General features: G+C 30.3%; 2 protein-coding genes across 7 annotated transcripts; both read left to right on the forward strand.

Annotated features, from left to right (window-relative positions):
• Positions 1-590: 590 nt before the first annotated feature.
• On the forward strand, positions 591-16,253 carry LOC122516021 (dedicator of cytokinesis protein 9). 5 transcript variants are annotated; one of them, XM_043633499.1, is made up of 29 exons: positions 591-745; positions 1,200-1,316; positions 1,505-1,683; positions 1,760-1,829; positions 1,901-2,341; positions 2,442-2,936; positions 3,030-3,196; positions 3,293-3,454; positions 3,524-3,603; positions 3,687-3,940; positions 4,048-4,289; positions 4,387-4,492; positions 5,020-5,391; positions 5,467-5,664; positions 5,756-5,902; positions 5,996-6,182; positions 6,259-6,288; positions 6,583-6,761; positions 6,848-7,056; positions 7,248-7,655; positions 7,728-8,028; positions 8,142-8,301; positions 12,517-12,677; positions 12,755-13,084; positions 13,162-13,312; positions 13,485-13,747; positions 13,833-14,190; positions 14,314-14,605; positions 14,714-16,253. In XM_043633499.1, the coding sequence occupies exons 1-29, from the start codon at positions 647-649 to the stop codon at positions 14,946-14,948; spliced, it is 6,393 nt and encodes a 2,130-aa protein (XP_043489434.1). In that variant the 5' UTR covers positions 591-646; the 3' UTR covers positions 14,949-16,253. The 5 variants fall into 5 exon arrangements, with proteins under 5 accessions (XP_043489434.1, XP_043489436.1, XP_043489435.1 ...); XM_043633501.1 differs by having other exon boundaries at positions 13,162-13,303; XM_043633500.1 differs by having other exon boundaries at positions 4,387-4,486.
• A 1,107-nt stretch (positions 16,254-17,360) lies between these two features.
• On the forward strand, positions 17,361-19,018 carry LOC122516352 (protein CWC15 homolog B). 2 transcript variants are annotated; one of them, XM_043634087.1, is made up of 3 exons: positions 17,400-17,693; positions 18,130-18,430; positions 18,513-19,018. In XM_043634087.1, exons 1-3 carry the CDS (start codon positions 17,563-17,565, stop codon positions 18,753-18,755), a joined length of 675 nt encoding a protein of 224 aa, XP_043490022.1. In that variant the 5' UTR covers positions 17,400-17,562; the 3' UTR covers positions 18,756-19,018. The 2 variants fall into 2 exon arrangements, 1 of the variants encoding a protein (XP_043490022.1); XR_006303553.1 differs by lacking the exons at positions 18,130-18,430; positions 18,513-19,018 and adding an exon at positions 17,866-17,937 and having other exon boundaries at positions 17,361-17,693.
• Positions 19,019-20,633: the final 1,615 nt, after the last annotated feature.

The raw sequence follows: 20,633 nt of genomic DNA on the forward strand, positions 1-20,633 counted from the left end.
GTTTTTCTGACAATATAATATTATATATATAATTCTTCTTAAACAAATCTTTTTTCATATCGTAGAATCATACAATCTTTTCCAAGAATAAATACAAGAAAATAACTTATTTTATTTTTTCAAATTTAATATTGTTTTTAAGAATGTCTGCCAATTCCTTACGCCAAAGATAACGAAATACTGCACTATTTCGAATATTTCTAATAGTTTAAGCGTTTTTAAAAACGCGACGCTTCGATTGGTCAGCTATATAAAATGTTTGAATTTTCTTTTTTATTTTTTAGTCGTTGGTTAAAAAAAAATATACTAATTATAAGATTATTTTACTTCGCGCTAATAATTAACTTCGACATAGTTCGTATATGTATATATGCATACGTATTACATATTAATATCGTCTGATGTGTATTCGATCGTATTGGAAAAGATGTTGGTTGAATTTTGTTGGTCGAAGTGACACAAGTTCAATCCTCCATATTGTAAAAATATTATCCCCAAATCTAGTTACCATGCACTGCCATGATAAATTACTATGTATCAGTTGAATGTATATACATAAGTACATATAGGAGCTTTCGAAGCTCGCCGATGATTTGGAGAGTTTTTCATAAAAAGAGATGATGGGAGCGATGTGTCATCGAAGAAGATGAGCGAAAGGAAATTCACTCGCGGCTTGGGAAAGCCGGGTATGGCTGCACAATTACGAGAAACCGTTTCACAGGTCGTACGCGAAAGTACCGTACAGGTAAGGGTTACTTACTGTAACCGATACTTGCAAGCCCGATCACGCCCGATCATCTATTTTCACATTTTTTACTATGTATATCTGACAATTATACAATTATTCATGCATTTAACTATCACATCTATCTCGATACACTTCATTTACTAAGCGTCTCGACAACTATTTATTTCATCTTGATTACACTTACAATATATAAAACTAATCGATCGATTGTTTCTATTCAGAAAATAGAAAAAATATTTTATAATTTTTGAGTATAGCATTAAACATGCCACATATATAATTTATTTATTTTTAATTCTTCATTCTAAATAGACTATCTCTCTTTCTCTTCCCCCCTTTCTCCCCCTCTCCCCTCCCTCCCTCTCTCACTCCCTCTCTCTCTCTCTCTATCTTTCTATTATTTTTCATTTTATTCTAATAATATTAATTAAATGCGTCATTTTTATTTCAGAGTAAACCACATTTAGTCGATCCCATTGATTTTGAGAGCTTTGTTCTAAAAAATAAAACATTATTGCAGAATGATCCACAAAGAGAATTATTGCTTTATCCATCAGACGATGTTTCTGTGAGTTGAGTTCTCTTACTTCTTATCTTTATCCTTGTCAGGGTCCTACATCCTATATGTAAAGAGATAAATAGCGATAACATAATAAGCTTAACTTTGACTATACATATTCACAGTAATTCACCCGTATTAAACATTTTTCTATATATATAAATATTCATTTTGGTTTATCATTTGTTTTAATGTAGCAAGTTGTCTTACCAAGGCGTTATCGCACTATTGTGCCAACTGGACAATATATTTCAGAGAATGACGAAGAAGGTGAAAGTCTTCTGACGAAAGAATGTTTAAAAAGTTACACCTCTAATTGGAATTTGGTGCACTATAAGTACTCTGCATACAATGGAAGTTATCTTGATTTACCCAAGTATGTTTTTAATCGATATAATATTAGTATACATGAAATATTATAAAGATACCATATATATGCGTCTATTTTGTAGGATAACAAAAGCAGACGATCTTAAGGATGAAGTATATGAAATTGATACTGAAGTGGATCAAGTCGATGAGGTAATTATTATATTTCTCAACTGAGTTTATTTAAAATATATTTTCTTTGTATTTTACACAACTTTATTTAGGATTTAGTGAAAAATAATGGAATTACAAAGGAAGGATACTTAATGAAAGGACCTGAAACTGGAAGTTCTGATCGAATGTTTGCTCATATCGGCTCGAAATCATTTAAAAGACGTTTTTGCCATTTAAGACAAGAAGTCGATGGCACATACATTTTAGAATTTTTCAAAGATGAAAAGAAAGGTGAAGCTAAGTTGGCAGTAGTAATGGACTTTTGTACGGAAGTTGTTAGAAATTCTAAACGTGGAAGGTACTGTTTTGAGTTAAAAATGACAGAAACTCACAAGTCTTATACATTAGCAGCCGATAATGAAACAGACATGCAAGATTGGCTATCAAAGTTAAATTCTGTATTACAACATTACAAGCAACAAGAGGAGAAACGTGCTGCGTCTTTAGAAAGAACGTGTAATACCCCTCCTCCTTCTTCTCAGCCAATGCAGGTAATATATATATATATTATGTAAATATATATTCATATTTATTATGTAAGTATATCAGGCGAGAATGAGCTTTTACTAATTTGAAACATTATGAATATAGGTATATGGAACGTTGAAAGGTTTGGAACAGAGTATGAATCCACAATTAATCAAGTATTCCAGGGAAACTGATACTAGTATAGCATTAGCTAGACGAGAAAATAGAAAACCTTTGTTTAATCTATATTCTCATATGCCGCGTGTAAAAGCATCTACAGGAAATTCTACCGAACATAATATCGATCCATATAAAGAACAATTTGGACATAGAATTTTTATTAAATGCGAAAGTCTCAAGTTCAGATTACAAGCTCCAATCGATGAAAAAGAAACTCTTTGTCAAGTGGAACCGTACCAAACAACATTATGCCTTTTTGATGCAAAACATGGTAGGAAACTTTCCGAAAATTTTTATTTCGACGTTAATCATGAAATTATGCAAGGGATGATCAAGGAATTAAGTCCTACTAGCATTATGACGGAATCTAGTGAAAATATAAGTTTACCTGAAGAATTGAGAATTGTGCCATTAGATTGGATAAAACATCCTAAACAGGTAATTATTAAGTTATTATTAAATAACTCTTTTCTCAGCCTGTTGACATTTTTCTACTACTATATGTATATACACACATTTATCTCCGTTTAGGCTATATTTCATGTTAGTAATCCTCATCCTGACATATTTCTTGTGGTAAGAATAGATAAGATACTGCAAGGAAACATATGCCAAACTTCTGAACCATATGTAAGAGCAACTAAAGATCCAAGATTAGGTTTAAAAGTACACAAACAAGTTAGAGCTTGTTGCCAAAGGTAGAAAATTTTGTTGTTTTTTTTCTTTCTTCATATTTTTTTGTCTTATTACTTGGAAATATGTTCTAATAACTCTATTTAATATTTCTTTTTTAGATTAGGAAATTACAGAATGCCATTTGCATGGGCTGCTAGACCTTTATTTAGGCTATATAGCAATGAGTTAGATACTTCTCCAGACTTTCCGGCAATATATAGGCAGGAAGGGAATAAGATCCGAGATGAAGAACTATTAAAACTCCTTTCAGAGTATAGAAAGTATGTATCAATTTGCTAACATTCGTACTCGTATCTACTCATATCAATTTTCATTTCTTTCATTTACAGACCTGAAAAACTTAGTAAATTAACCGTTATACCTGGATGGTTGAAAATTAAAATTGAATCTATTATTGAGATACCAGAAAGTATGCCTCTTAATTACATATATTCGTTATTTATGTATATGTATACAAATGCATGTATAAATCGAACGTTTATATATTTTCAGATACATTGTCAACATCCTTGACTCCTCTGAAACATTTTCCCATACCACCTGTAAACGATCCAACTCTTGAAATTGCTGAATTCGAAAGTACATCTGAAAAGGATGTTCATCCTTATACTACATATGTCAATCATCTTTATGTTTATCCACAAACTTTATCTTTTGATACTCAGAAGATGTTTACAAGAGCTAGGAACATTGCATGTATTGTTGAATTACGAGACGATGATGGAGAAAATGTGGAACCCTTAAGAGTATATAAATTATAAGCTTATTACCTTATTTATTTATTTATAATATTTACTTATGCGCTTATGCACTTATCAGCTTTTTTACATGTATTCATTTAACTTTTTGGTAGTGTATTTATGGTCGTCCAGGTACACCACTATTGTGTGTACGAGCGTCTTGTGCAGTCTTACATCATAATGCTATCCCATCTTGGTACGAAGAAATTAAGATAAGGTTACCAACTAAACTTCAATCGAAACATCATTTACTTTTTTCATTTTATCATATAAGCTGTGATATGAATAAAAAAAAGGAAAATGGGGTTGAAAATTGTGTTGGTTATGCTTGGGCTCCATTGTTATATAAAGGAAGGTAAACGTACAATTTTAAATTTAAACATTTTATCAATTACCTAACTCAACATAATAAACATCCAATTCTAAAATCTACGTAATTTATACGCTCGCAGACTCAACGTAAATATGGATGTAAATGTTCAAGTTTTACCTGTTGCAACACATTTACCACAAGGATACCTGTCCATTCAACCCCTTGGTTTAGGGAAAGGGGTAAGAGTAAGATCATATTATTAATTTATCTTCTAATACTTGTTATGTTTCAAGATGTGGCTTTCATTTATAATTTCTTTTATCATAATTATCTTACATACGTGGAGGATTAGATTCTATAGAGAAATCACAGAGTAAATGAAATTTCATTACCTTCAACAATGGATGATTATGGTTTGTGGAAGAAAGCCCTATCTTATTCTTAGCGATGCTTGCGAAGTGCACAGAGATTTTTTTCAATATAAGCATGGGCATTAAGTGTTTTGAATATTTCATCATTATAATCAGTCACCTGATAAGTGAGTTAATATTTTAAAGAAGAGTATCCGGATATGAAGATTACATGAATTTGGTCATATTAATGCTGCATCAATATCATTTAATCCCTGCATTTCAAATTGCACGAAATTAATTGTGCATTAAGTATAATTACAAATTTATATTACTACTTGCTAATTTTTCTTTTTATACTAACATAAATATCACAAACATTTAGCGTGCCTAAATAAATATTGATTTTTACTTATTTTTAGAATGCTGGACCAGACATTACATGGATTGATTCTCAAAGACCAATATTTACAGTATCTTTTCAATTAATATCGACCGTATTTACTCGAGATTCTCATTTATACAATCTTTTTGCTCATGCCGAGCGAATTCTGGATACGAGGCCATCTGTAACGCCTTCAGATTCGGAAACATGCAAAATATTAAAAGCAGCTCATGCGATACAGTTAGTCACAGCTATTACTTTTCTTCCTACTATATTAAATCAATTGTTCACTTTATTAACGTACAATATCGGCGAAGAAGTAGGATTGTATATCGTTAGAGTACTGATACATATTATTAATATGATACATGAAGCTGGTCGAAAAGAAATACTTCAGGCTTACATCAAGGTATTTTTTTATTTTTCTATTAATCTCAATCCCATATATATATAATGCTAAATTTCACTATAATGCTTTTTATAGTTTGTCTTTCTATCGCCATCACAAATGGTCTGTAATATGACTGTTCATGAACAATTAGGAAAATATCTGCCAATATTATTACAACCAAACAATACGGATTTTTTGGTAATTAACAAATTCATGCGTCATTCTAATTTTTTCTTTGAAATAATGATTAAAAGTATGGCACAATATCTACTTACTACTGGTAGGATAAAAGTAAGTTAATTATTTGATACGCCTTTGAGAGTAAGCATGTACCGTATAAATTACTAAGAAAACCGATATTAATGCACAAACATTATTTCAGATGCATAGAAATGAAAGATTTCCCAAAGAGTATCATGAACGCGTTAAGCATCTATTGGATGTAATCATGCCATACATAATAAATAAGTACAAAGAAATGCCAATTGAAACTCATGAATTAAATAAAAGCCTTGCTCAATTGTTAAAGGTATCTTTTAAATGTTTTTCGAAAGAAACTTGAAATATATGTATTAGAAATACACATAATGTTAATTGATAGTGTTATATTTTTATATTATAGCATTGCCTCACATTTATGGATCGTGGCTTTGTTTTCCGTTTGATCAATTCGTACGTGGATAAATTCTCACCTGGTGATCCGCGCGCTCTACATGATTTTAAATTTACATTTCTTCAAATAATATGTTCTCACGAACATTATATATCTTTTAATTTGCCAATGATGCAGTCTCGAATTTCACCTAGAGGTAAGAAGTTACGTTTAGCTACAATTTTGTCAATATTAGAAAATTTGGAAAAATAATGACTTTATTCCCTGCTTAGAAAATACTGAGAAAGAGCCAGAATGTAATGGTATGTTAAGATAATATTCATGTACTCCCATTTTTATTGTGGTTTTTTATTGTAGCCATAGCAAGTGGGAGTAGTATGCAATTCTTCTCTTTTTCATCACCATTAATAAGTAGATTCAAATATTCATTACAAGCCTTTCTTACTTAATATTTTTATTAATCATTACATTATGCATAATAGGTCGGTCTTGTGTATTCTAAACTATTCTTTGTTAAAAACGCATGACATGGATATTCAGGAATTATATTTAGGACTTTATAGGAATTTTATTCTAATTATCTGTATTATTTACAGATTTGATGAATGAATACTGTCTATCGGAAGATTTCTGTAAGCATCATTTTTTGGTTGGCTTGTTACTCCAAGAAGTCAAAATATCTCTTAACGAAATCATGCAAATTCGAAAAGTATCCATAACTACTTTGAGAGATCTCTTGGCTAAGCACGAAATGGATGATAGATACCAAAATAAGGTTTTTCATTACTATATTTGCATCATTCTATTTCATTTCATATATTCTTATTATTCATTAAATTTGTGCATATTTTTAAATGGTAGGGACAATTGAGTAGGATAGCATCCATTTATATACCATGGTTAGAGATAGTATTGGAAAATTTGGTGCGTTTACAATCTGTACATGACAGTTCTAAAATAGAAAATAAACACAGTGATATAAATCGAATATCAACTAGCAGTTCCTTTTTGGCAACTAAAGATATCGCTAATAGTACTATAACATCAGGCACTCCCAAATCTATTCACAGGTGTGATCAGAAGAATCATTTAATTGCAATTATATTTATTATTATTATTGTTACTATTAATTTTGTTGTTGTTGTTGTTGTTATAGTTATTATTGTAATTGTTGTTTTTGATAATGATGACGATTATGACGACGATAACGACGACGACGCGACGATGACGATGATTTGATTACATAATTAATTATTTATAGACTTACGTTAAATTTGGATACGCAATCTCCCATCAGAGCATCTATACATTTGAGAGATTCTACATATTTTGCTGCTATCGCTGGACAAGGTTTGGTGAATGGCTATTCTTGTACCAGTATAGAATCAGATACATCAACGATGTCAGGTGCTTCTCAGTCAAATATATCTCAAGAGACAGCAATTATTCGCGAATCTGTGGAAAATGGTATAAGTGATAAAAAAAGGCATTCTCGTTCTTTGAGCGTTACGCAGTCTTCACCCAGATGCGATAAATTGCAATCTTCTGAAGTTAAGGATATATTGCTTTGTTTTCTATTCGTGATCAAATATTTAGGCGATCATCAGGTTATTGCATGGTGGCAACAATGCAGTGATTCAGAAATATTGAGTTTTTTTACTGTCATCGAGTAAGTCGTCTTAGTAATCATTTTTTTCTTTTTTATAAGATGAGAAATTATTTTATTAATATCTTTTTCCAGAATAAGTCTTCACCATTTCAAATATGTTGGTAAAAGACAAATAGCTGCTAATGTAATAAATAATTCTGGAAAACCTCGTACAGTAAAAGCAATGACATTGCCAGCTAGAATGGCACCACCAGATTTCACTACTGAAAGTCCAACTACTGGTACACTGCAACCACATAATACTGTTACTAGAGAGAATCTTATTGAAAATGACAGTGGTAAAATGTATCAGGCTTTACTCGAAGCAAATATGGCTACAGAAGTTGGTCTTATAGCACTTGACTGCTTAGGTCTCTTTTGTATTCATTTTAAAGTATGTATTCATTCATATTTATATATCTTTTTCTGTGTGTGTGAGTGCACGCATGTGCGTAAATATAACGTTACATCAATTATCAATAAGAATAATATATTTGCTCTTCATAGGATGCACTTTTAGCAGACGACGGAGAAAATCCAATAATGCAAAAGTTGTTCAACATCTATCTATCCTTTCTTCAAGTTGGTCAATCTGAGACCCTTTTACGTCACGTATTTGCTGGACTTCGAGCATTTTTAAATAATTATTCCATTGCTTTATTTCAAGGTGTGCATTTCTATATATATATACAGAGCGTTTCCGAAAATGAGGGGGTAGCTTTAATACACTAAAATAAAGAAAACGATCATAAGAACATATACCTGATAAAACCTAGTTTTCGAATTATGGCTATTTTTGTTTTCTAATAATTTTTATGACTCAGTTGTCTGCTTCTTTTAATTGTTTACAAGTAATGCTTTTGATCTCAAACAATATTAGACGCAGTCCAAGACCAGTTGCATTGCTGATCATTCGATTAAGTCAGATTTTCTGGATCTGATAATAACTGGCGAATCATATAATTCATTTTTAAAGGAAAACTTAAATGAACTATTGGAAAACGTACGCTTGATGTTATCAATCATATGTGGTTTATGCATGATGGTGCACCACCACATTTAAGCGACTAGCGAGACAGTTTTTAAATGAGATTCCCCAATAAATGGTTTGGTCGTGAAGAGCCAATTAATTGGTCAGCATGATAAAAATCCATTGGATTTTTATTTGTGGAGCACTTAAAGATTTTAGTTTACAATGCATCAGTAAACGACGTTGAAGAACTGTGATGTCGTATTCAAATCTATTGTCTGTGAATTTAAACAACATCTGGTACTGTTGAACGAATGAGAAAAACTATGATCCAACGTTTGGAAGCTTGTATTCATGCCAAGGGTGGCTACTTTAAACAGTTTCTATACAAATTATTAAATAAATAGTTTCACATAAAAATGGTGATAATTTGGAAACAAGGTTATATCACGCATATGTTCATATGAACTTTTTTTCTTATTTTAGCATATTGAATATATCCCCAAAGTTATAACCACATTTTCGAAAACATCCTGTATATACAGAGTGAGTCAGAATTAACCGGACACCTGAATATCTCTGTTGGAATTAAAAAGTTATAAAGTATATTTACATCAGAATAAAAATTGTCACGTAGGACACAAATGGTCATCATAGCTTCATGTTTTTTAATGTCATTTTTAAGTATCTTGTTAATCACCAATGTTTTTTAAATTAATTGAATTTTTTTCCTATATAATATTGTAGCCGACACTTACAAGGAGATCTTACACTGGGATATCAACGGATTTTAACGAGCTTTAGTATATTAGTAGTATACTTTTAGGTTGTTATCGTGGTAAAATATTTTGTCCTAACGCTCAGCCAATTTTGAGACAAAAGCTTTTAAAGTTTTGATTTTTGTTGTATACATGTTTATATTATCTTAAATTTGGCCATCTATCAAGTGACGCGTTAACGTATGAAGTAGCGTTCTCGCTTCTCATGCCGCTAGTTAGTGTTCGATCCTTTCTGGGGGAAATTTTTTTAATAATTTTTTTTCTATCTGTTTTCAAATTTGTTTTTCATATTTCTTAATTTTTAAATATATATAGGAAAGAGAAAATTATTTATTAGAAAAAAATTAGAAATAATAAATTTTTTTACATCTTGCACAAATAATAAAGGAATATTTAATTCTTGAATTACAGTTAACATTTTATTTTTTAACAGGTATATCAAAATAGATAAATCTTCAATATACTAACAAGTAACAATGATATATATTCTAATCATTAACAATTTCATGTATAATTTTTTTATATCTATGAGTTTTAACATTTATTGTACATTTATTATTATTTATTAAACGTAGGTTCCAGATTGATAATTATCGTAAAAGCATTCAAAACAATAAATTTTTTGACATCTCGCGCAATTAATATAAGATGACTTATTACATAAACAACGATTTTTTAAAAGATTGGTTGGTAAAAAAACCTGATTAACGTTTAAAAACACTTCTTTTTCATTTGGTTTTAATAATTTCAAAGCGTACCATGCCTATCGAATCATTTTATGAAAAATTTTTGATGACAATTGATGATGGACTATTGATTGTATCTTGATACAATCTTCACGAGAGATAAATCTTCATTTATCTATTTTCATATACCTGTTAAAAAATAAAATGTTAACTGTAATTCAAGGATTAAATTTTCCTTTATTATTTGAGCAAGATGTAAAAAAATTTATTATTTCTAATTTTTTTCTAATAAATAATTTTCTCTTTCCTGTATATATTTAAAAATTAAGAAATATGAAAAACAAATTTGAAAACAGATAGAAAAAAAATTATTAAAAAAACTTCCCCCCAGAAAGGATCGAACACTAACTAGCGGCATGAGAAGCGAGAACGCTACTTCATACGTTAACGCGTCACTTGATAAATGGCCAAATTTAAAATAATATAAACATGTATACAACAAAAATCAAAACTTTAAAAGCTTTTGTCTCAAAATTGGCTGAGCGTTAGGACAAAATATTTTACCACGATAACAACCTAAAAGTATACTACTAATATATTAAAGCTCGTTAAAATCCGTTGATATCCCAGTATAAGGTCTCCTTGTTAGACGAGTTCAACAATGTATCACTATATGATTTTCAAATGACCTTTCAGAAATACAGAATAAAAACAATTTAGCGTGTAAGGTTTATTTGCTTTATTTATGTTATGCTAGATGTTCAAAATGATTCCTTTCAGTTGCGATACAAAAGAATAAGAATCTAATACTCTGAGATTCATTTCAGAGGGAATCGACGTACAAGTTCTGATAAAAATAAAGAGGTAATCGTAACGGTCTCATATGGTTAGCTAGCTCACCAGATCTTACAGTCCATGATTTTTATCTGCGGGGATATCTGAAAAACGAAGTTTATCGAGAAAAACCAATCACTGTAGAAGAAATGAAAGAAAGAATCATTAGATTCTTATTATTTCGTATTGCAGTTGAAAGGAATTATTTTGAACATTTAGCATAATATAAATAAAGTAAATAAACCTTACATATCATTTGAAAATTATATAGTGATACATTGTTGAATTCGTCTAAGTGTCGGCTACAATATTATATAGGAAAAAAATTCAATTAATTTAAAAAACATTGGTGATTAACAAGATACTTAAAAATGACATTAAAAAACATGAAGCTATGATGACACAAATGGTCATCAGCAAAATTTTGATTTTGATGTAAATATACTTTATAACTTTAATTCCAATAGAGATATTCAAGTTTCCGGTTAATTCTAACTCACCCTGTATATACAAGGTGGTAAAAAAAAGGGTTTAATATTTGAAGGGTTTATAGTACTCCCAAGACGAGTAAGAGATGTCTTATTAACATAGGTTCTAACTAAAATTAACCCTTTCATATTGAACCCAACATATTGAATGTACACAGAGGAATTTACTTAGATATACATTATGCTGCCAAGTATACTTACTGCCAAGACTTACAGTATTGAACGCTTATAAGTAATAAAATTTAATTTACATCTAAAGATTTGATTTCGAGACCAAAGCAAATTAAACATTTTTTTCTAATCTTAGTGAGTACTATTAGCCCTTCAAATATTGAACCCTTTTTTTATTACATTATATGTATATGTTACCAGCATAGTAGGAAATCCGGCAATGCTAGCAATACCCCGGCATTGTCTTCAATGCAAAGCGCCTTTTGACAAAGTCGGAAACAGAAGAATTTGTACGGACTTTTCCTAAGCATTTACCATAATACTTAGGCATTCTATAGAACACCAAATGTTACTTAGGCAATATTGAAAAGAATACATTATCGGGCAACAGGCACACACAGCACACATAGCATACACAGTATACACAGCAACATACAGCATACCCCACCCCCCATAAACAACCCACACCTCGCTCCCACATACACAAAGAGAGCATGGTCGGGTTGTTGAGACTGTGCGTGTCGCTATACTATGCATACCTCTATAAACTGAAACTTACTCAATGCTGGTGTGTTATTATGTAAGGTCTATTGTTACTTATCGTATTAGAAGATCATATTATGTTTAGACAGATATTCGTAGAGATTACCATAAAAAATCTGTATTTTTTGTTCCTTATCGTATCAGAAAATAAGCGGGCTAAGAACGAAATATTTTATATTTGGTTTTTTATTTTACCGGTTCCTCATTTGTCATTCTTTAGAATTTCTAGGAAATGTAAGAAATATGAATACATTTCCGCCTTTGTCAAAAGACACTTTGCTTTGAGGACAATACCCCGGGTATTGCTAACATTGCCGGATTTCCAACTATGCCGGTAACATATATATAATTATCAAGTTACAAGTACTTTGAGTAGAAACAATTAATGCACACCCTAATACATATTTTCAGGAAATGCAGTACTTTGTGGGCGATTATGCTATGAATTATTACGATGTTGTAATAGTAAACTTAGTTCTATTAGACAAGAATCGTGTGCTTTACTATATTTGCTTATGAGAAGTAATTTTGAATTCACTAGTAGAAAAGGATTGACAAGAGTGCATTTACAGGTGAAATTAAGTTGGAAAAATATATTTTAAATTAACAATATTTATTATACATTTTCGTTTCCATTTATTTTTTCAAGGTAATAATCTCAGTTTCACAAATGCTTGGGAATGTGATTGGTTTAAATAATTCAAGATTTCAAGAATCATTGTCATTGATAAATAGTTATGCTTCTTCTGATAAAGTAATGAAGGGTACTGGTTTTCCAGTTGAGGTTAAAGATTTGAATAAAAGAATTCGAACAGTTTTAATGGCAACAGCACAAATGAGGGAGCATAACAATGATCCTGAAATGCTTGTTGATTTACAACATAGTTTGGCTAATTCTTATGCCAGTACACCAGAATTGAGGCATACTTGGTTGGAAACTATGGCTAGAAATCATGCTAGAGATGGAAATTATTCTGAGGTACTTTTTATATATTTGTTACAGTAGTTATATATGATATGATAAATCTATACGATTGCGTGTGATATTTCCCTTAGGCAGCTTGTTGCCAGTTACATATTGCAGCATTAATGGCAGAATATTTGAAATTGAAGAAAGTTCATACATGGGGAGCAGAGGCTTTTGACAGTATATCCGTGAATATTTCTAGAGATGAGCGTAGCCTTAAGCTCGATGCTGGTGAGATTTGTATGTTTTGCATCATAATCGCATTATATTTTAAGCAAGTTTGATATCAGCTTACTCATGCATACATAATAATAACGATTTCAAGTTTGAACTGAATAGTCGGAAAACAATATTTCTCATGTAACTTTAACACGAATAGCAAATATTATATTTAAAATGATCTTTTCTACAGGCGTTCAAGATATTCATTACACAGAATATTTATTGCTTGAGCAATTGGAACTATGTGCTGAAATGATAGAAAAAGCAGAACGTTTCGAATTACTTGGTCATTTGTATCGTTTAATAGTTCCTATGTATGAAGAAAAAAGAAATTATGACGCTTTAGCAAATTGTTATACGCATTTAGCACAAGCTTGCAATAAAATCGTTGAAGTCACTAAGTCCGGTAAACGGCTTCTTGGGAGATTTTATAGGATAGCATTTTTTGGATCTGTAAATATCGTCAATTTATCTTTTATCGTTCCTCATTGAAATAGTTTCTTCTATTGGTGTATGATTTATTTATTTATTATTTTAGGCATATTTCGAAGAAGAAAATGGCCAAGAGTATATATATAAAGAACCCAAAGTAACGTCATTATCAGAAATTTCCGAACGACTTCACCATTTATATTCGGAAAAATTTGGTTTTGAAAATGTCAAGATGATAATGGACTCTGTACCCATCAATGTTGCTGAATTAGATCCAAAAATAGCATATATTCAAGTGACGCACGTAACTCCGTATTTTGAAAAAATAGAACTAGATACTCGACAAACAGAATTTGAACAAAATCATAATATATCTTGTTTTATGTTTGAAACTCCATTTACGAAAGATGGACGAGTAAGGGCAAATCCTGAAGATCAGTGGAAGAGAAGAACTATTTTAACAAGTACAATTATAAACTTTTGTCTCTGTGTATAATTCTAACGATTTATTTCTTTTATTTCTTCCATTGTTTTATTCCATTTGAAGATTATCAAATATTACTTACTTTTTATTTATTTATTTATAGCACAATATTCCTTTCCTTATATAAAAAAACGTATAGTAGTGATTGAAAAGAGAATAATGGAACTTAGTCCCATCGAAGTAGCTTTAGATGAAATGAGACAACGTGTTCAAGAATTAGAGGATGTGGCTTTAATAGCTCCAACGGATGTGAAAAAACTTCAATTACGTTTACAAGGAAGCATTTGTGTGACAGTAAACGCTGGCCCACTTGCTTATGCTTCTGCATTTTTAGACCCAGCACTTTCTCTGCAATATTCTGATGATAAAGTTGAAGAGTTAAAAGACGTTTTTAGGTAATTTTATTATATCTATAATTTATAATATCTCTTCTCACATATTATGTTTTATATATATGTATGTATGTATGTATAATGTAGTAGTTCTCTTTTTTCTGTTTACAGGGAATTTGTAAAAATATGTTATACAGCTTTACAAATCAATAGTAAATTAATTACTTCCGATCAGTATGAATATCAGGAAGTATTACGTGAAAATTATCAAAAGCTTTGTCAAAGTTTATCATCGTTATTGGGTGAACCTATATGGTCGGACGAACAAGTTGGAAGTTTTAAACGTAACAGTGCGGCTCTATTTAGTGTTATTAGTGGCGCTAATAGTCACACGAGCACAGCCTAAGTCACGAGATACTATTGTTCATGTCTCTCGAAGTTCATTGCAATCACATTAGAATATCTATATAAAATAATAAAGTAAAATAATAAGCAAATCTCTCAAATACGCTCATTATGCTTGAATTATGCTTGAATTATGCTTGAATTATACTCACATTATGCTCGACGTATATATGTATACATATATATCATGATTTCTTATTCAGTAACTAGAGGCCACTTTCTATACCGCAAAGATTCTTTTTTTACATTAAAAAGAAATGTTGAAAACAAAAGTATCGCGCACAATATTCTAATAAAACAGTAGTAAACTTGGTAGTATTGCTCTGACGAGATTTAAGGCTGACTATATCATAAATTATATCAACTCGTTTTAGAATAGAGAAGTGGCTATATTTAAATACTTTATTTATATTCTTAAGATTTAGATAAACATATTTGTTATATTGATAGATACATAAAATTCAATTTTTATTTTATTAATGTATCATTGTCATACAATTGTTCAATTAACAACTATTATACCAATGCAGTCACTGCTATATTTTTAATATATGCAATATTTGTGCATAATGATTTAACTAAGTGTCAATTGTAAAATTATTTTAAGCATAAGAAAATGGATCAATTGTACTGTCTACTTTCTGTTAGTATGTACTTCCCAAGTGCAAAATCTAACTTCATCTATTATAATATATAATACATATAGGCATATACAATACAATATACATTTAGAGCTTTTATTTATTAAGACTACAATAAGGTATTTTATACATTGTTAAATATATATATATACGTATATGTATATGCAATGATAGCAAATTAGATTATGTTGCAAAACATTTATTAATTCATTGTGCAAAAATTGATTATGTGATTTATATGTTGTCTACTTCTCGAACATACACTTTAATATGTACATGTATAATTTATTTCGGATGCATGCGTAATGTATAAACGAGATCTATAATATAATAAGCTTAAGTTCGTATCGATAAGAGAAAATAATAATAATAATAATAATAATAATAATAATAATAATAATAATAATAATAACAATACAAAAAAGGATATATCTAACATTCATAAAAAGCCAATAAGAAAATCGTTTTTTTTAATTAAAAATATTCTTAATTTAGATATGCCTATAAAAGTAAGTTTTTCTATTTGTTAGACATATCCTCGTTCGTTACAATATGTAGCATATACTTATTCAAGATGTACTTATTACGACTACTATCTCCCTAGTTCACGCATTTCACAAATTATTTTGATCCTATAAAAAGTTGCTTAAATGTTTAGTATGTGATATATTTTTACTAGAGTACATTATTTTTTTGTTATTATATCTCACAATTATTCTTTTTTAAATTTTTGTACATAGTTGTATAAGAGAAATCTTTTTAATGTCACAACAAATATATATATAAATACTAATTTTAGGAGAATTTCTCCAAATTCTGTGATTTTTAAAGATATTTAACACTTTGTTAATATTATGGATTAATATAACTGTGAATATAAATTTTTAAAAGAATTGTTGAACACAGTTATTTTCATTAGAGAGATAGATATTATATCCACATTTTTGCCATTGCATATTATTTCTTTGATATTAACACTTTTCCTTTTATGTCTGGATATTCGAGTTAGTAGAGCGCGTTTTGTTATTTTAGCAAGTGAATTATACTAATTGTACAATTTATCTTATTGTGCTGCGTGCGCGAATATTTTCCCTCTCTCTCCCTTTTGTTGTGCATATAAAAGTAAATAATTAAAAATTTTTATTCGTATTATATAATTAGGGTTTTCAGGTAATAATTAAGCGAGAGTATCCGTAGTTACCGCGTTGTAACCACGTTGTGACGATACCGCCATAAGCTGGAAAAATATTGTAATTCCGACCAATGGAATATTTGTGTTTACAACTGTTAAAGCGGGAAAGAATTATTAGCTTTTTGTCATTGTTCTTGTGATATGATGTTGCAAATGTACAAATTCTTCTTTTAATAGAATCATTGATGTAAAGCGAAATGTTTCATATCATGTATACATCTTTGCTGTATGAAAGTCGAAATGCTGTCCAGTATTGATATCGATAATTCTTATAGAAATACGTTTCTAACGATTGAAATATCAATCTGTTATTTAATACATTATCACACAAATGAGTAATAAAATGGCTAGCTTAAAGATTACAAATAAATATTCCTATTATTATTAAAAATCCTTTAGTCTTTTTGATTGAGTAAGTCTATGGTAAGTAAGTATTATAAGGTTTTTTAAATAGTATGGTAGGGAAACATGAACAAGATATTCAATTTTATTCGATACTTATTTTGTATTATTATTTTATTGCTACCACAGTCGCGATCATCGGCAAAAATTTGAATGTTTGACGCCGCGTTATCATTATCGAGTCGAATGTCGATATTAGTCTTAACAGAAATCGAAAGAGCGCCCTCTAGGCGTATGTTAGAAAAAATAATGTTTATGTCGTTTAATGTTTGGCATTTTCTCTTGTGTTCGCTTTTACTCTGTCCACTTGATTGTGAAAAACGATTATTTTTGTAAATACTATATTTTGTGTGTATATTAAATCAGTTTTAAGATACAAGATGACAACAGCTGCAAGGCCAACATTTGATCCGGCTAGAGGTGGTCAGGGTCGGGGTGAAAAAGATTTAAGTGCGATATCAAAACAATACAGCAGCAGAGATTTGCCATCGCATACCAAATTAAAATATAGGTAAATAAATAAACATAAGGCACATAATAAATGGAGATTGTGTTAATTCTCTCTTTTAATGTTTCTACTTGAGCACGAGGCATGATTGCATTCCGGGTTGCGAACATAACCTTTATCCGTGTTAGAGAATTATTATTATTTATTATTACGTATTTTCAACATAACATTACAGAGAGCATGGACAAGGAACGATCGAAGAGCTTCGTAGTCGCGATTTTCGCAAAGAATTGGAGGAACGTGATAGGAGAAAAGATAAAAGTTCTAGTCGCGTATGATTGAACCTGGCCAGAGAACCTGCTCCAACTAATGCAAGAGACAAAAAATGGATCAAGTGAGCACGAGGCATGATTGCATTCAGGGTTGCGAACATAACCTTAATATCCTGTGTTAGAGAATTATTATTATTATTATTACGTATTTTCAACATAACTTACAGAGAGCATGGACAAGGAACGATCGAAGAGCTTCGTAGTCGCGATTTTCGCAAAGAATTGGAGGAACGTGATAGAGAAAAAGATAAAAGTTCTAGTCGACGTATGATTGAACCTGCCAGAGAACCTGCTCCAACTAATGCAAAGAGACAAAAAATGGATCAAGTTCCAGCAGCTAGCTTGGATGCGGATGATCCCCTTGACGAAGATGAATCTGAGTCAGAGAGCGAAGAAGATGATACTGCAGAGCTCGTAGCTGAATTACAAAGGATTAAAAAAGAAAGGGCAGCTGAGCAAGCTAAAAAGGTCAATATCTTATACATATTTATTTTTACATATAGAGTAGATAAAACGTTTACTTTAATATATTATTTTTTTTTAATTGTAGGAAATGGAAAAGAAACAAGAAGAAGAAAGAATAAGAATGGAAAATATTCTTTCTGGAAATCCCTTACTCAATTATTCCTCTCAAAGTGGCAGAACAGACATGAAAGTGAGAAGAAGATGGGACGACGACGTTGTTTTTAAAAATTGTGCACGATCAGAACCAAAAAAAAAACATGATGTTTTTATCAACGATTCCTTAAGAAGCGAATTTCATCGTAAATTTATGGAAAAATATGTCAAATAGCGTGGAATATCTTGTATAATAAATGTATTGAATTTTGTGATATATTTGTGTGCATACATTGCGTATTCGTAAATAATAATTGAAATTGACAAAAAGGAGAGAAAATATAGTTAGTTTGCATGCTAAAATATAAGCATTCTTTTTTACATGCATAGATTATGTTCAAAGTAATGATTTAAAAGAAGAAGAAGCACAAATATAATACTCTATGTACATTTATTTTCAATGAATATTAATGAATTACAAATAAAGTATGAAAGTCACACGTTTTCCTTTTTACTGATTACTGATTTTTCTGTATACCTATAGGTATATTAGAATTATAAATATTCTATAAGCATGTATTTCATTTTTCTAAAAAGAATCAAGATTTTGGCAAAGTCAATCATCATTGACTTTAACAAAATCGTGGAATTTTTCATATACGAAAATATATAAATAAATAAAAAAGCGTATATATATATATATACAGTTGTAATAAGTGTAGCTATGGTAAAGAAGAGGAAAGAAGGTATGACTAATTGTAGGATATAAAGGCAGAAAAGTAAACGCGAATACATTAAGCAGAGGTTCTAGTAGTGTGCGGCTCATGTATTTACGTGGGCGCGTTTCGGTAGCGGTGCAAGCCAGTCTTTGCCGTCGAGAGCGTCTGTTAACCGCTGGGTCAAGTATAACCGGTCGTAGGGTGCCACGAGATACAGGCAGCAGGCAGTCTACCGATGCGATGCGCAGCTGGTTATCGTCGGTAGACTCCCTGGCACCGACCTGGCCAACAAGCGGCAGGGACACGAGGCTGCTTCCATGAGAGCGAGAGAGAGAGAGAGAGAGAGAGAGAAAGAAAGAAGAACGACCGTTCACTGCTATATCTCCTTGAAATGATTTCTGAGAAGAGATATATTTTCTCCCGGCACGTTCAATCTTTTATTTGTAAGTTATCTTATTTCTCATATTTACATTTTTTTCTTTTCTTTTTAATGATCAATCACAAAGAAGCGCAACATAAAAAGTAGATTAAATTGGAAACATAAGAGGGTAAATATATTCGCATAATTATTGAAATGTTCTTTGATGATTTGTATTAGAATAGAAAAATAAAAGTCAAATGTGAGATTGCGCCATAAATGTCGTTAAAACTTAATTAATTACTATTTTTTACTTATTCTTCACCTATATACGGGATGGTCCACGTGTTTACTTGTTTTAAAATTTGTAATAATAGAAAGCTGAAATTACAGCATATTTAGCGGTAGTACTAATAACTTTAATTGTCGTGTGGTAGGTAATATTTTCAATTTGTCTATGATTAAATTAAACGAAGCAGTATTTAAGAGAAGTAAATTTTATAATTTGAAAGTTGAGTATCTTATATCAGCCATTGATCTCTTATAGATTTTACAAAAAGTTTGTATATGTTGTAAACCCTTAAATAGAAAACAATTATACAGAAAAAAAAATTATACAGTAGAAATGTATTATTCTTTAGTGATATTATTCGATATATTCAGATAAAAAGTAAATTTAATCGATAGAATTGAAGTATATCAAGTATTTAAGTATATCAGTGTGTAAGAAACAAAAATGATCATTCGAATGCTTATTCTACTGTGTGTCAAATTTATGACTTCTTAACTCCTACTTCATAAATGTTTATTAATATAGGCAAAATTAAAGGAATAACATACTTTTTCTTTTCTACATACTTTTTATTTCTTATTGAAAATGAACATTTAATCATTTGTAAAAAAAAATGAAAGAATTATAAGTAATAATAAATGGACATATGAAACGTAAGTATTCACTGGACGATTTGATTAAAAATGAAGTAGATTTTAAAAGAAGAATTGCTACGTTAGATTAGCCGCCATCGCTCCTTCACGT

The sequence above is a fragment of the Polistes fuscatus genome, unplaced genomic scaffold, assembly GCF_010416935.1.
Source record: "Polistes fuscatus isolate 324 unplaced genomic scaffold, CU_Pfus_HIC Scaffold2, whole genome shotgun sequence".
Classification (NCBI taxonomy): Eukaryota; Metazoa; Arthropoda; class Insecta; order Hymenoptera; family Vespidae; genus Polistes; species Polistes fuscatus.

What these genes read in the sequence shown, in the direction of transcription:
- LOC122516021 (XM_043633499.1), top strand. Translation starts at nt 647, where the DNA reads ATGAGCGAAAGGAAATTCACTCGCGGCTTGGGAAAGCCGGGTATGGCT. An exon ending in TACTTCAGGCTTACATCAAG is followed by an intron (nt 5,392 to 5,466) that starts GTATTTTTTTAT and finishes TGCTTTTTATAG; the next exon opens with TTTGTCTTTCTATCGCCATC. An exon ending in GAGAAGAACTATTTTAACAA is followed by an intron (nt 14,191 to 14,313) that starts GTACAATTATAA and finishes ATTTATTTATAG; the next exon opens with CACAATATTCCTTTCCTTAT.
- LOC122516352 (XM_043634087.1), top strand. Translation starts at nt 17,563, where the DNA reads ATGACAACAGCTGCAAGGCCAACATTTGATCCGGCTAGAGGTGGTCAG. An exon ending in CATACCAAATTAAAATATAG is followed by an intron (nt 17,694 to 18,129) that starts GTAAATAAATAA and finishes CATAACTTACAG; the next exon opens with AGAGCATGGACAAGGAACGA. An exon ending in CAGCTGAGCAAGCTAAAAAG is followed by an intron (nt 18,431 to 18,512) that starts GTCAATATCTTA and finishes TTTTAATTGTAG; the next exon opens with GAAATGGAAAAGAAACAAGA.